General features: G+C 33.1%; 1 protein-coding gene across 1 annotated transcript in view; it reads left to right on the top strand.

The window, feature by feature from the left end:
* DOP1B (DOP1 leucine zipper like protein B) overlaps nt 1–16,991 on the top strand; it is a 58,362-nt gene extending 41,371 nt beyond the window's left edge. The window contains 15 exon segments of the mRNA XM_070944316.1: nt 2,275–2,409; nt 2,992–3,047; nt 3,505–3,609; nt 3,692–3,758; nt 4,396–4,540; nt 5,618–5,697; nt 6,333–6,442; nt 7,062–7,208; nt 7,846–7,907; nt 8,551–8,679; nt 10,280–10,416; nt 10,534–10,587; nt 11,519–11,706; nt 12,274–12,403; nt 13,271–16,991. Of these exon segments, the coding sequence (XP_070800417.1) occupies nt 2,275–2,409; nt 2,992–3,047; nt 3,505–3,609; nt 3,692–3,758; nt 4,396–4,540; nt 5,618–5,697; nt 6,333–6,442; nt 7,062–7,208; nt 7,846–7,907; nt 8,551–8,679; nt 10,280–10,416; nt 10,534–10,587; nt 11,519–11,706; nt 12,274–12,403; nt 13,271–13,537 (1,812 nt within the window). The 3' untranslated portion in view covers nt 13,538–16,991.
* The last annotated feature ends 500 nt before the right edge of the window (nt 16,992–17,491 follow it).

The following is a 17,491-nucleotide window of genomic DNA, read 5'->3' as shown; positions in this document are numbered from 1 at the left end:
CAAGATTAAGCTAAACCCATTACATCCATGCATACAAATACATAATCCCTTTAGAGGTAAACAGTGTTATGCCATCCACATAAAGGGTTTAGCAAATAGTATCCGAAGAAACTGAATGCATGCAAAGTTAAGGTAGATTACACCAAATATATTTCTTTCTATCTTTACAGATTATCCTTATTTTTACCATATCTACACAGTGCTTTATAAAATGCCTTTGTTTCTTTTAATTTCTCACTTCTTTTTCAGAATCTGATCTACTTTATGTCAGACAACTCCCTTGGTCTTTCCATTCTTTTTAACCTATTCACTCTTCCTTCCTTCCTGTATTTCTTTTGCAATTTGCTACTCCTTCAGTGTTGATATAGAGCTAGTCCTCGGTTAACGACTGATTAACAATTTTTCAAACTTGAAAAAAATAGTTTTACAAACAGTTCTCAAATGTATGACTGTTGTATCATCCCTGTGGTCACACAGGTGCCATTTTTGAGTTTTCCACTTGGCTTCCAACAAGCAAAGTCAGTGGAGAAGCTGGCAGTAAGTTGTAAGTCACAGTCAGGTGACGTCATATTTAACAACCTGCAGTGATTTAATTAACAAATGCAGCAGACCTGATGTCATAAGTCTGGCCCAATTGTATGATGTTTAATGACCACATGACTTAGCGATAATTGCCAATCCCAATTGCAGTCATTAGGTGAGGAAACCAACATCAGCCATTAAGTGTTGATTCTATCTGTCTTGTTTTATCTACATACTTCTTAAATGCTTCATTTTTTCAAGTAATTTTATTTTCTCCAGACATATCCAGTTCTGTTTCCCACACAATCAAGTGGGCACAAGAACACTTTTATATACAGACATTTTCAGTTGTTATGATAAATATTCGTTCCTTGCATACTACCTATTATCTTTCAAGCAGCACTTAAATGTCTTAAAATTTATTCATACATTTTTCCATCTTTAGTAAATTCTACTAAAATATAAGTCTTCGTTCACTTGCTGTAGTTTGTTGCCATTTAAATATATTTTAACAATTGTTCCATCAAGTTTACTTGTCAAATACCACTTTATTTTGTATTGAAAGTTCTTTTGTCAGATCTACCACCTTCTTGCATTATGTAATTTAACATTCACTGCAACATTCTTTTGAGTTCTGAGGCAACAACACAGCATTAGCTGCATAGAAAAGTACACATATATTCACATCCTCAGCCATATACTATCACCATACTCTATCACCAGAAGTATATATTTTATATTTAAAGACATTAAACAGCCAAGGGAACATTTTTATCCCTGCTTACTTCTGAGCCATTCATTAAGTGTTATACCTGTTTTTACACATGCTTTACTTTCATCATATACCACTTCTGTAACACTCCGTAGTCAACTTTCAACACAAAATATTCCTATTCACTCTGTTATTTTTTCATTAAATTTGCCACCATCATGCTGCAAGGAAGCTCTCGGTGGCTTACAATGTTAATCACACTTTCTCATACGAACAGGGGCTATGCATTAAACTGCTTGATGTATTATGAGTTACATAACTTGGTAGATGCTCATCAGTAAATTTTAGCTTTAAGTACTGAAAGTACTTGTATTTTAATGTTTCTAATCAGTGAGTATTCATTTACTCCAGTTGTTCAAAAGACACATTGAGCCTGGCTTCCATGAACCATGCTTAATAAAATGAAAGTACTCCAAATTATAAAGCAAACATTTGTTAATCATGTTTTCTTCCTTACTTTCTATTAGAAATACCATTGAATTCCATTTCTGTAGAACCCACTTCATCTGATCTGTTACTACTAGAATAGAATAGAATAGAATAGAATAGAATAGAATAGAATAGAATAGAATAGAATAGAATAGAATAGAATAGAATAGAATAGAATAGAATAGAATAGAATAGAATAGAATTTTTTATTGGCCAAGTGTGATCAGACACACAAGGAATTTGTCTTGGTCCATATGGTCTCACTGTCTTGGTCTCAGTGTATATAAAATTGAATGATATGAAATTGAAATATAAAAATGTTCCTTCCAAACCACTATTCTCTGGCAAACTAATATTAATGCCTTTAAGATGAAGTTCCTGGGGATTGAGGTGGAGTATGGAGAAGACTTCATGGACAAAAACACGAGAACTGTATGCATGAGACTTCTAGGAAGGTCCAATGTGGCTTGTGTGTTGAATGTTTCTCATTCGTCTAGTTAATTCTAAAAAAAATATGAGTAATACTTTCTTTGATTTTTTTTTTCTTTCAGATGCCTCCTAAAGCTAATGCATTACAGCTAATATTGGTTGATCTTGTTTGTGCTCTCAGCACTCTGAAGACTGACATTATACTGCAGCTAATAAAAGAAGTTGTAAAGAAACCTTCTCAAATTAAAGGCGAAGAGGTAAATGTATATTTAATGGAACAGTGTAACTAATCTAAATTGATGAAATAATATTTACTTGGGGTTTTTTTATGCAGGCAGAGAAAACAAGCTTTTTCATTAAAAGCTACATTTCTTAAGTTTTAAGTGTTAACTGCTAGTGTTTATACAGACAATTTATACAGATAGTTCTTGATTTATAATCACAAGTCAAACATATCTATTGCTAAGCAATGCAATTATTAAATGATTTTGCCCCATTTTATGGCCACTTTTGCCACAGTTGTTAAGGGAATCACTACAGTTGTTCACTGAATCAAATGAATCTGGCTTCCCCTGTTGACTTACCTTGTCAGAAGCCACCTGGGAAGATTACAGATGGTGATCATATGACCCTGGGACAGTACAGCTGTCATAACTAGATACCAGTTGCCAAGTGCCCGAATTTTGATCATGTGACCATGGAGATGCTGCAACGGTCATAACTCTGAAAAATAGTCATACGTCCTTTTTTCAATGTCATTGTAACTTGAACAGTCACTATACAAATGGTCATAAGTCAAGGACTACCTGTAGTATAATGCACTATATTTTCTTTCCCAGAAATCTGCCCTAGTGGATATACCAGTGCTCCAATTCTGCAATGCTTTCATTCAAAGGTAAATAGTCTTCCTCAAACATATTCCAACTATTGACACCTTTGGATTTTTTATATATATAAAGTATGTCTATTCCCTCCTATTTAATTTTTATTCCTAATACTGCAAGGACACAAAAATGTTTCAGTTAAAATAGCTGCAAACATGTTAAGATATAATCTCCATTAAATTTCTTATTATGATTTATTACCTTGCAGTGTAGCATCTTAGACTGCTATTCTAGAAAAAAATAAATTTAAAAAAGTCATCATTTACATAACAATTGTATTAAAAAGAAACACTGACAAAACTTGTGTACTTCAATGCTTTGGAGATACGCATACCTGCATACATACATATGCATTATTTGTAACTCATAACAATAAGAGTTAAACATAGGGGTTTTCTAATAACCCTCTTTTTTGTAAATCTGTACACTCAATATTTTCTAACTGAAATATAATTCTCCCACTCTCAGGCTTCCAGTTTCAGCCCTGCAGGAGAACTTCCAGTCATTATTAGGAGTGTTGAGGGAATCTGTGCAATTGAATTTAGCACCACCTGGTCATTTTTTGCTTCTCAGGTATGACAGTAGCAATCATTTTGGTACATAGTCTAATAATCACAAATGATCATTTTCCTGAGTTTATTTTATTTTTCTGCAGTACTCTGAATGACTTTGTGACGAGAACTCCAAACCAGGAGAATAAAAAGAATCAAAAAGACTTGCAGGTATTCCCCAGCATCTTTTGAATCTCTGCATTTGGATTTGGAGCTCTGTACTTGTGTAAAATAGTATGTCATTTTTTAACCATGCAGAAAATTTGGCAAGCAACTTAAAAGTGTATGAAAGATCAGTAATTAATCTCTCCTGCTATAGATGAGATTAAACTACAATGCTAAAATAGTTGCTTTAAAAAAATCTTCATTGAATTGTTCCCACATTCAGAATGTCATTGAAAACTTGTCTGTTTTCCCAGGCCTTCAGGCAAAATGGTAGCTGTGGATTGTTTTATTGTAATTCAGAGTCTTCTGAATGTTTTTTATTAATTTATCTTATCATTGTTCTTTATTAACATAAGTTGTCCAGAATCATTTAGAGTTGGACAACATCTAAATTGTATGACTAACTGGAATTTTCAGAATTTAGTAAATCAGTACACGGATTTGTCTCCAAAGCCCTGGCAAGCTGTCTGTGGGCTCTATCGTGCACACTTCTGAGATAACTGTCTCAAGCAGTCAATATTGAAGTTCACAATAGAACAGCAATCTTGTATGCAAGGGAAGGAAAAGTTGTTGTTTTTTTCCACCATTGCCTATTATCTGTTTGTATGGATTGCGTTTCTTTCACAGTCTGTTTGCCTTTCAGGATATAACTCAGAAAATATTGGAAGCAGTGGGAAATGTTGCAGCTTCTTCTCTAGAACAAACTAGCTGGCTCAGCAGGAATCTAGAGGTGAAAGCTCAGTCTCAGATCTCTTTAGAAGAACCCAATGTGGAAAATAATCTGCATGGTAAGTAAACCAGAAATTGCATTAGGTAATAATCAAAGTATGAAACACAAGTTTTAAACATATATAGCTCTTAAGCTAAATGTTTGATGAAATGTAACTTTTGATAGTAGCATATACCAGAGTACTGCCTGCAGTATACTTTTTAAATCATAAAATGGAGAAAAGCAAAAAATTAGTTTAAAGGTTATTTATTTAAAAAGTATTTAACATTTAAAATCCCAGAACCATCTGTCATTAATATGTCCGAGAGAGAGAGGGAGAATTGAAGCAGACACAAAACTACCTGAAATTGAGTAAGCCAGTATTTAAAAGTCTTAAAATATTTTTCACATAATTCAAACATCCCTGATAACTTTCCAAGGCCCAGTTTTCTATTCATTTACTCTGAATCTTTTTGCCCATGTCATAAAATACAGGTTTAAGTTATCTGCTTTCTGCAAAGCCTCTAATGAGAATTGCCACTACTCGTGCCTTAAAAGATCATTTTGAATCAAGATTTAAAAGTCTCCAAGGTAGCTTGCAGACCATTCAAAATTATAACAGTCCATACAGATAACTGTCAACTCTCACCTGAACATAACCAATAAAGTAAAACCTACAGTCTTGATTTCAGTATAATGTTTTCTTAGTTATTAGGATCAGTGTTATGATTCAGATTCAGAAGCTGAAAAACTTGTCTCATCCGAGTCTCAGCCATCATTGGAGTCTCATCTCCAAATGCATTGAAGAGAATACACCTGAGAGGAAATTGTGTTGGCTAAATCATCTGATATAGCCCTCCTATCTAGACAAGTTCTGAGCTTAGCAACATATTGCAAATTAAGAAGACAAAGGCAAAGGAAGTCAGGATTTATTTACATTTTTGAATGTGATATATTTAGTAATATATGCTTTAGACAACAAAAGGATTTTCAGTTTGTGTAAGATTTATTTCATTTCCTGTGGAAATTATCAACATGTATGGCAAGACTACACTTTAAAAATGTACCTTTTTCAACATTGTAACTAATATAATTTTTAAAGAAATATTCTAAAAAAAATAAAATAAAGGGAAACCCAATGCCGTTGCATCCACAGATCATTCCACAGTATCATCTGTTGTGTCTGCCTCTGCTCCATCAGTATACAGTGTTCAAGCTCTAACTCTCCTTGCAGAGGTGAGTCTTAGGTTTTTGTTATTGTAGTTGTTAGCAGAGCAGTTAGCACTTCTATAACTGTTGCTTTTCATATATGTGCTTGTGTGAACATAGGTGTGGGTTTTGCACGCGGTGGCTCAGTGCTAAGATGCTAAGCTTGTCGATTGAAAGGTCAAAAGTTCAGCGATTCAGATCCCTAGTGCCGTGTAACGGGGTGAGCTCCCATTACTTGTCCCAGCTTCTGCCAACCTAGCAGTTCGAAAGCAAGTAAAAAATGCAAGTAGAAAAATAGGGACCACCTTTGGTGGGAAGGTAACAGCGTTCCATGGTCCTTTGCCATTTAGTCATGCCAGCCACATGACCACGGAGACGTCTTCGGACAGCGCTGGGTCTTCGGCTTTGAAACGGAGATGAGCATCGCCCCCTAAAGTTGGGAACGACTAGCACATATGTGCGAGGGGAATCTTTATCTTTACTAACTCCCTAGTGATAAGCATAAAATACTTGACTTTTCTGAACCTTGCAGTACAAATGTATGACACAGCAAAATCAAGGTGATATATTAAGCCTAATAGCACACAATAGAAGTTGAGGGTATTCTGAATTTTCTGTACTTTTTTTTTCTACCCAAAAACACATCCTGTTTGTTTTGGTAGGTACTTGCTTCTCTCCTGGATATGGTTTATCAAAGTGATGAAAAAGAGAAAGCAGTCCCATTAATTTCACGCTTGCTCTACTATGTGTTTCCTTACTTACGCAATCACAGGTAATTCCATTTGTCCTTGGATTATATATATGTATATGTAACTATATAAAGTACATTTTCTTGGATCAGTCCAATTCTAGGTAGTTCTAGGTTAACAACCACAGACCATTCAGTGACCATTCAAAGTTACAACGGGGCTAAACAAGGAGTTGTTACAACCGATCCTCAAAGCTCTGGCCATCCCAGCACTCTGGGCAGTTGGTAGCTGGCTTTCACTTATGACATGCAGAAGACTATCCCTCCTTTGTCTAACACTGAAAAATATACTTGATAATAAATTAAATTGGCATTCTTTTATAACATCAAGTATATACTGCTTCATATCGCAGTTTACTTCAGTTGTATAATCAGCCCTGTTCCTCACAACACAACTTAAACTGTTCGAGTAGTGTTACTCTGTAATATGCTACTAAACTGTATTTTAAGTCATTAAATTTAGTTAAATTTCTAGTTTGCATGCATGGTGCATTACTAAAAATTGAAAATCAAGTACAATATAATAGTATAGTAGTGGGAATACTATCTGATCAGCACTGTAGAATTTAGTATATGAAGATATATTGTGTAAGAGATGTGTATGTGTATGTGATCTGCTCATTTTATTCCTGTGTCTTTACAGTGCCTATAATCTTCCTAGTTTCCATGCTAGCACTCAGTTGTTAAGTTCCTTAAGCGGCTACGCCTATACTAAACGAGCATGGAAGAAAGATGTTTTAGATCTGTTTATGGATCCTGCTTTTTTTCAGATGGATACTTCATGCATTCAGTAAGATATACATTTAAAACAATTTTGTGACATGTTTTTGATTGAACTAACCGGCAAATTGCAACAGGTTTCATATAGATCAGTTGTAATTCTAAGTCACACATGGAATCAATGCCAGTTAGTTAAAATTCATTGGCCTTCATTAAAGGAATTAAATGAATATGACATCACTGTGCAAAGAAAAAAATCTTAATATTATTTTCATCCTCTATTTTTTTCTGAAGTGTGATTTTAAAGAAATACAAGATCTGATATGTAACTTTAAATATAATTCTTTTGACATCTGAAATTGAACACATTTATTATAGCATACATTTGTGGATTATAATGCATAAAAGAGTGCTTTATGAAAAACATATTAGTCTTTAAGGTACCACAAGAAACTTGGATGATTTTGTTGCGAAAAGGAAATATAATTACCCTCCTCTGAATAGTAATTAAAATGATTTTTTTTTTAAAAAAAAAAAGTCAGCATTATAGAACATCAGTTATAAATTACTTACCTAAGCTTTCATGACTTGTCATAAATGAAAAGCATATGAACCAGGTTTCAAAGACTCACTATGTAAAATATTTGCAGAATTTTCATGATACTTGGTTTCTATTCCAGTTACACCAAACTTTACTTTTTTTTCAGCTGGCGAACCATTATCGATCACTTACTTACACATGAAAAAACTATGTTTAAAGATTTGATGAGTAAGCATTTTCTCATAATTGTTACCTAGCTAACTGCTAGAAAATATAGAATACAAATAGAGAATTGAAAAAACACAAAACCTATTTATTTATTTGTTCATTTATTAGATTTTATATAATGCTAATGCCAAAGTTTTTGTCTATTTACATTCAGAAAAAGTTGAAAACTAAATGCCACTAACAATATAAAGCACGAATAACGTTAATAGCCTGGAGAATATGCATTTTAAGACATTGAAAAATTTAAACTTCGTAGTTAGTACCCTAACTGTAAAGGTTACTACCAACATAACTCATTGTTGGGTATAGGGAGTGGCTGCAGTAATAGTAGCTAGAAATATTTCTGTTACATTGTTAAGTTTAGAGAAAAAGAATTCTACTTTGCTGGTTCATCAGTTAGAAATATTTGAAGTTCTATAAAAGTCAATAGGTTGATGTCATAGTAGCTGATCTTTAAACACTGACTGCAATTGGTCTGACAGTTTAATACAAGGTGTGAGCAGGTACTTCAAGAGAATTAGGTAGCATATAAAGGGCAGTATAATATCATATGATTCATATGCTTCTATTTTAATTTTGCTCCTTGTACCGGCTAAGATAACTCTTGGGATAGATATGTTAATATCTATTTTCTTAATTATAGATATGCAGAGTAGTTCCTTAAAACTTTTTCCAAGTCTTGAACAAAAGGCAATGCTGTTAAAGCGTCAAGCCTTTGCTGTTTTCAGTGGTGAAATTGATCAATATCATCTTTATCTTCCTTTGATACAAGGTGAGTAATAATTCATTTATGTTATAAATAAAGGATGCGATATAACTTACAACATTAACCAAAAAGGATAAAATAATTTTTAGAATGAAATTAAAAAAGACTATGAGCAACAGTTTCTGTATATGTGGCAGTGGAAGTGTGGAATTGTGCAGAGACACATTCATTATTTTAATAACTAATTCAAGCACCATAGAGCTTATAAATTGATGATGACTTGTATATCTTTTAGAGTAAAACAGTTTTTTCCAGCTTGATGCTTTTTGATAAATGCCATTTTCACTCACATTATCCTCCTACCTAGCCATTATAGTAAGTACAACATGTCTTGTAAACAGGAATTATCAAAAATGTCATTGGATGTCCTGATATCCCCAGATTCAAAATCCACTAATTAGGAATGTATCAAATCAAGTTTCTACTTTATTGACACAAATACACAGATATACAGGTAATCCTCGACTTACAACAGTTCACTTAGTAACTGTTCAAAGTTACAATGGCACTGAAAAAATTGATTTATGGCTGTTTTTCACAGTTGTGATATTTCCAGCATCTCCATGATCATGTGATCAAAATTCAGATGCTGAGCAACTGGTTCATATTTATGACCGTTGCTGTCTCCCAAGATCATGTGATCAGCTTTTGCAATCTTCTGACAAGCAAAGCCAATGGGGAAGCCCAATTAATTTAACAACTGGGTTACTAATTTATCAACTGCAGTGATTCACTTAATAAATATCTCACTTAGCAACAGAAATTTTGCGGTCAATTAGGATCGTAAGTCGAGGACTACCTGTATTCATTATTCTCCATAAATAAAAAAGAGAGGCTTCTATCCAATATTAGGGTAAAGTAGATGATTCCCCATTGCAGTTCTACATTAGGATGGGCTAACCACACTCAATTCACTACTGACTTAACATTATATTAGTTAAATTGCAGAGTCATGGCCATTAGTCAATAAATATTGCAACTTTTGTTTGTGAATCACTTGGCAACCCCATGACATCATCTGAGCCTTTCATTGAGATACAAAAAATAAACTTTGTCAGACAGGTGTAGGCAGGCAAAAATGTGAGTGGGAATGACAAAGCAGGCATCATGAAGCAAAACCATAACTCATACAACTTCCTGAAACATGGGCAGGTAAAGGCAAAACCTGCATAACATACACATCACATCATTTTGAATAAATCTTTGCTTCCTTATAACTGATTCATCAGTTTTGTTGACATACTCACTGCTAGCTCTATTCATAATTCAGTCTTTATCTTAGCCAGAAGGAGTTTTGATTTTAAAAAGTTTCAGTGCTTGTTTGAAGAGAAAGGAAAGATATACATTAACTAATAAATCAGACTGATGGTAACCAAACCACTTACATTTCAGTACTTTTCTATTTCAGTACTTACTGGTTTTAATTAGGTAGAAATTATTGTTGTTTATAAATACTAAGTTTTCATACTTGAGTTTTTAGTAGTCTGCATATTTTTTCTGTATTTCAGTAAGCCATCATGAATTAAGAACATTCAACAGCATATAAAATAGATTACACTGTTACTTACCCTCTTCCTTTCTCTGTTGTAATTTTTTTTTTTCTAAGAACGATTGACTGACAACCTACGTGTTGGACACACTTCTTCAGTAGGTGCCCAGATGTTCCTTTTTTTCAGGGTACTTTTATTGAGAATTTCCCCTCAACACCTAACCTCTTTATGGCCAATAATGGTAACAGAACTGGTAAGAGTAATAATTAATAGCAGAATGATAATAATAGTAGAATGAGTGATATTTTTAAAAAATAAATATTTACTAATACATTTTTCTCTTTTCTCTTCCATTTCGCTGATCATCCAGATTCAAACGTTTTTACAGTTAGAGGAAGATCTAACAGATGAACCAGCAAAGTAAGTTTTTTTTCCCAATACACTTAACAAAGAGAAACAACAAAAAATAAGTAAGACGAGCAATCTGATCTTAATAGTTAATTGGCGGGGAGTTAAACTACAGTTCAGCAGTAATAAAATACTGACCATGTAGAGAAATAATACACCACAGAAAAAACGTCTAATGCTCAATTTCTAGATCAAGACTTTAGACTTCATTAACAATATCTATAGACAATGCAAAAGAGACAGTTACCCAGCCCAAAAAGGAACAAAAAGACTCAAGCACCTTTCCACCAGCAATCAGCAGCCAGATCACGATAGATTAATTCCCAAGGTTATCATCAGACCAACTATCAAGTAAATAATACCCCAATCAAGAAACTGCCAAAGAAGCCAACAGTAAACACTCCAATCAAACAATCTCTTAAGACCACTCCCACCAACACTGACAGGACAAGCCACCAGAATATAAACTGACACAAACCACACTCCTTACTAGCACTGATGATGTTACCTAGGTTGGATAATGAAACATCTGCAAGAAAACAAGCAAGCTCAGAAAGCACCAAGGACCCCTCATGTCAACCCTGAGCTACAAACACTCTCCTTTATTAGTGCAAGAAATCTTTTTGAAAGGCTGCTGACATGCAACAGTTAGGGCTAGTAGAACAATTCTGTTACGAGTCCCCTTGAAATTATATGGAATATAATACCCATTTTGTTGGCTGGTTTGGAAAAGAAAGGAATGGTAAATTTAAAATAGAAATGGTAAATTTTAAAATGGAAATATCTTAGCTTTTTTTAGCTAAGTTCCAGTAAAATTAACTCTCAGCATTTTCTTTTTTTTGAAATTCCAGATGCATTTGTATTTGTACTCTTGTATGAAAGGGTTTAATTGTTCAGTTTGTGTTCACATTTTTTTTTTAAAAAAAGTCACCAGGTCTGTTCTGCAGTCTGATATTTCCTTTTATGAATCTCACAGAAACAGCAAAAAAATGAGCAGACAGAAAGCATCATCAAATGGCAGTGCTCGGTTACTTGGAGACATACAACAGAATGAATTAACCTTGTATTTATCAGCCTGTAAATTCTTAGACACGGCACTTTCTTTTCCATCTGACAAGATGCAATTGTTTCAGATGTAAGTGTTATATTTTTATTTTTAGCAAAATAGTAGAGTATTTGAAGATTGTCTCAACGTGATCTGATTGTGCCTCTCTTTCTACTGCATAACTATGCCACTCCATTAGTTTATTAAATATAATATTTTTCTGTCACTTTCAGAATCTGGTGAAACCTGTGCACCATAAATATATATTTAAATGCATAAAATAAAATTTATAGATACAGATTATTTTGCAAAAGAATTCAGATAAGCTCAAATATAGTTATAAAAAGGTTAAAAATAACAAATATGTAATATAGCAATATATGTTGAAATAAGGTTGTATTTTTTTCTCTTCAGGTTTGTAAGAGAAAATTTCTGGTTTAAGAAAATGAAGGCAAAAATTGTTCCTATAGGGCTAAAATGACAAAAGTAAGAAACATACGTAGACAAATTTAAAGAGCACTTAGGTTTAAAGATTTTGTGCTGTGTACCAAATGAGATAATCAGCATTTTAGAACTGGATAATTTTTTCTGTTAATCAACATGATCAAAAAATTAGACCATGTTAGATTTTGTACCTTACATAATGTCTGTTTTTAGGTATAGGTGGGCCTTTGTTCCAGAGGTGGACATGCAGAGTTGCAGCATGATTTCAGATGTAATGGAAAGTCACCAGGAATGCAAGCCTCATGTTGCTAGAATCATGGATTTATTGAAGCTAAAATATGGGGCAAGTACTATCTTTATTAAATTACTTTCATATCCTGAAACTCCATAGTTTCCTTATCAAATAATATTTGTAAATCAATATTTATGCTGCTCAGATGAACCCAAGAAGTTTGAACAATATTCTCATGTATTGAACAGAGCTGCTTCAATTCAGCAACATTGCTTAGCAACATTTGTATAAATTTGAGAAGGCACAATCTAGTAATCCTTCTATGGAACCTAATTCAAGTTAATTGATTAGTACATGATACAGTTAACGTAGTGCATGTCCAATTCATATAAAATAAGCAAAGTTATTCATACTTAATGCAAAATAAACATATTATATGCAGCCTGAGTTTGTATTCAAGAAAATATGGATTGTGCTACTTTGGATAATATTTTAATAAGACCGAGTCAGAAAACACTTTTATTTTATTTTACTCTATTGTTTTCTGAAGGTTGCTTAGCTATTACTGTGGAAATGTATTTAACATTTCTACATACCTATCTCAGGTTGTGAGGGCCACTCAGATGGCTTACACATTAGATCTGGTTGTTATCTCAGATTGAGTGTAGTATAAACTGTGGTTTATCCAACTTCATTCTTACTTCCCCAACTTGGTTTTTCCTGTGATTGTGGAACATATCTAGCCATGCTTCTACAGTCATTCTTGTGAATTCTTTTGTCATCCTACAATATTTTGAATCTCAAAAATATGACAAATATTATCTATAATTTATAAAATAGACTGTTGAAAATGTCTATGATCAAACAAAAAATAGTGTGTGTGTATATATGTATATTAAATACTTGATATTAAATTGATATTAAATACTTCCATGCAAATGCATATTAACAGTCACTTTTTATTTTATTTTTTTCAAGGAACAAAATATCAGTGATGAACCAACAAAAAACTGTGACTTTCCTCTTTTGGATCTTCATTCTGTATCAAATATCGCACAATTAATTCCATTCTTTAATACATTAAACTCTGCTTTTAAAACTCAAAGTGGCAGATTACTAAACACACACAACTCTAAGTCTTTTAAAAACACCTATCCCACCAGCAGTGGAACAAGAATTTTGAAGCTGTTGGAAGAATATGTTGAGCGTGATTTTATAGATAATATGGAAAATGAATCATTGTAAGATATCTGTTCGGTTCTTATAATAATCAGGTTTCATTTTGCTAAAATGTGAAATGCTTGAAGCCACATGCAACTTTCCCTTGCTTTACCAAAACAAATTAGCTTAAGTTAACATGAAGAATCATTATTTTTCAATTAAAATAATAGTTTAATTGAGGTGCTTGTTTATGAATGCAGATTTGTTGACTTTCAATGAAAAAAAAAATCCCTTCTACCAGGAAATACAACATTCTATATTTCTCAAAAGATAAATTCTTCTAAAATTAATTTAATTCTGCTCTAAACAACTTCTGCATAGCAATTTACCAAAACAAATTAGCACAGTTACATTACTCATGTTTTTCTGACCCCAAAGTCAGAAAACACATTTGCAAGATTTGATCAGCCCTAGGTGGACCATGCCAAAAATTCAATTCCAGAAAATAGTAAAACTTGCTATTTTTATTGAAATTAGCTATAATGCCAGTTAGATTGTTTTGTGAATTAGTTTGCCTGAGGTGCTTCAAAACATTGTCTTATTCTTGCCTTAATAAAGCTTCAACTCCTTTTGCCTAGGCAACAGATCATGCATAATCTCCAGCAAGGTCATCCTTCTTACTCTCTATAGGTGGTTGACTCATAGCCATGGATCACATGAAGTTCCCTATTGTATTGCAACTCCACATTGGCATAATCATTTCCAATTCAGTGTTAGGCCTATGACTGTAAGCAAAAACAAATTTACTAGCAAGTAAGCTTCACCAAACCCAATGATAATTGCTTTTTCAGTAAATATTTTTCAGATTTGTCTTTATGTTTCCATGAAATTTATGAATAACCATTCTAAAACTAGGGGGGAAATTTACTTGGAAATTTTAACTAATTTAAAGCCATTGTTGCCTTTTACAGTTTGCTGAAATGGTACTTAATTGTAATAGGCCAATAAGAATGTAAAAGAATGTATGTCTAAGAACTGTACAGTTCCTATAGACAAGTATATATGTATAGTATGTATAGATTACTATGCTGCATTATAAGTACCTACTTCCAAACCTGTCCACAGTTTTATGCTGAGACATTCTTGTACAAAAATGTACATTTACTGAAAGTATTATAGAGGTAGTCCTCGACTTATGATCTCAATTAAGCCTAAAATTTCTGTTGCTGAGACATTTGTTAAGTGAATTTTGCCCCATTTTGCGACCTTTCTTGCCTCCCTTGTTAAGTGAATCATGCAGTTGTTAAGTGGGTAACATAGTTGTTATGTGACTCTGGCTTCTCCATTGATGTTGCTTGTCAGAAGGTTGCAAAAGGTGATCACATGATCCCGACACTGCAACCGTCATAAATATGAGTCAGTTGCCAAATGTCTGAATTTTGATCACGTGACTATGGGGAAGTTGCAATGGTTGTAAGTGTGAAAAACAGTCATAAATCACTTTTTTCAGTATTGTAACTTTGAACAGTCACTTAGCAAGCTGGTTGTAAGTTGAGGACTACCTGTATAAGACTGGAAGCAAATTGTTTTATAGTTAAAGATTCCTTTTGAAAGAGAATGGCTCTTGTTCTAGCTAGGTTTTTGCACAAGATTTGTAATACATGAGCAGAACCAAGGATAAGAAGAAGGTCAAAGATGCCATGCAAGTAGAAAAACATAAGATAACAAAGCAAAGAATGTATATATTCAAAAACTACTACTCTGTTGTTTAAATGCATTTAGTATTTAATTGTACTTTTTTAGGTTCGGATTTTTTTTATGTGACTATCCTGTGATGAGTAACACTTTGAGTTTCTCAAATAATATACACTGGGCAAAAAACAGCTCCAATGTGAATATTTCTGTTTCCCATTTAGGTAAACATTTAAATACCTTTGTTGAATTTGTTAGATGTCAGATAATAGCACGTTTTTCATTTAGTTTTGCTTTTCATTAGAAGCCCACCCAGATCATAAAAACCTGAAGTATGATGTAAAGATGTACTTATTTTAATATTGTAAATTATTTATGTATTTTGTAAACTTAAACAAATATACTTTAATTAAACTTTCTTTATCATTATGAATGTATACTTACGCCTTTCTAAATGTTTTGATCAAAGATATATGGTCCACTGTATAACAGATACTGCTGTATAATACTGTGTGTTTCCTGTCACGTGGAAATTTAAACATTTTCAAAATCTTTGACAATGTTGCTAGCTCTCAGGGAAAATAGACAGTCTTTGTTTGCAATGTCAGTTGTATCACAGGAGAATCTCACATGTCCCTTGCTCTTTATTCTGAGAAAGTGCAGCTAATATTAGCTGTTTTACAATACATATAATTCCCAAATCTAATTTAATTCTCTAAATTTGAAAGTTTAGTATCCCAAATACATTGTAACTTATTCTTCCATTACATCCACCACAAAACTTTCTTTTTTTTCCCGTTCTTCTGTTTTCTCCTCCCCCCACTTTGAACTTAACTCAGGGGCTATACTTATGACTTTATTGTAGCTTTCAATTTCATTTGCCCTTAATTGTTTATTTAGATAGATAACCTTCTCTATAAGATATATTGATGCTTGATGCCTGCAGGAGCTCATTTGCTGCTACATTGTTTAATTTCATTCAGTCTCACAAACAGTATATTGCCTTTGTTTCTTCAGGCCCATTTTCCCACATCCTGTCTAACAAAATGTATTTCAATTAATTTAAAATGTACCTGACCAGTTGGATTTACCATCCTTGGGTCTCTATAATATTTCAGTAGATTTACTGTGCACAACTTGGAGCTACACAGCAATGTGAGATTGATAGCACATTGAGAACCAGTTTGGTCTAGTGGTTAAAGCATCAGGCTAGAAAGCTGGAGACCATGAATTATAATTCTGCCTTAACCATGAAAGCCACCTGGGTGACCTTGGGCCAGTCACTCACTCTCAGCCCAGCCCACCTCACAGGGTTGCTGTTGGGACAATGGGATGAGAAAGGTTATATTGGATATGTTTGCTGTTTTGAGTTATTTGTAAAAATAATAAAGACAGGATTTTGTTTTCAAAATTTGAAATCAATATTGTCTGGTTTATCTGGAAATACCCCTATTACTGAAATGCTTGTTTTCCAAATAATCATAATATAGATGAAGTTTTGATTTGATACTACTGTTTTAAAATGACTGATAACTGAGTATCTTAGACAATGATTTATGGCAAAAAGAAGTTGGGAATGTAATTACATATTTAAAATGATTGGCAAAGGAGAGTGGAGTATTATGGTAAATAGGTACTGTATAAAGTTGTAATTAATATTGAATATAATTTTCATAGTCAATGTTATTTCAAAACACCTTGAACATTAAATGTTTGTTTCTACCACTTATATTCTTTATTTAGATTGGTCTTTCATACTGAATGTTTTATTTCTAAATCATAACCTTTTGAAACATCCACACACCTGCAAAGAAACAGTTAAAAAATAAATCATTTTAAAAACGAAGTTTCAACTCTTGCAATTATTTTGATAATCTTTTAATCTTTTTTGGGATTTCATTTATCATTGAGCACATAACAGACACTTTGATAGCAGATACTGTATTATACAGATTCAATCTCTGAAATCTAAGCACATATACAGTTTCCATATGGAAGGTTGACATATGTATTGATTGTCATCCTGATGGCTCACACCCCAGTTTATGCCAGGGTAAAAAGTTGTCTGTGAAAAACTTGTAAAAAATTGAAGAAATGTGTAGGGAGTTGCAATAATACTGCAGAAAAGATTAAAAAAATTACTGGCTCTATCAATTCATATATACAAGTCCCAAATTCTCAGTCTGAAGTCAGCATTTATCAAGAACGAGCCGAATATGTCAGCAAAGAAAGGCTGAAATATGCCACATCATTGTTAATTTGTCCCCTTAAGGTAGACCTAAAGCAGTCCCAGCAAGTTAAATGTAAAAATTAATGTAAAAGTGGTAGTCCAATTAATGATGGCAG

The sequence above is a fragment of the Pituophis catenifer genome, unplaced genomic scaffold (genome assembly GCF_029215685.1).
Source record: "Pituophis catenifer annectens isolate HBS135680 unplaced genomic scaffold, rPitCat1.0.hap2 SCAF_4, whole genome shotgun sequence".
Classification (NCBI taxonomy): Eukaryota; Metazoa; Chordata; class Lepidosauria; order Squamata; family Colubridae; genus Pituophis; species Pituophis catenifer.
This window is presented reverse-complemented; position numbering and strand designations above follow the sequence as displayed.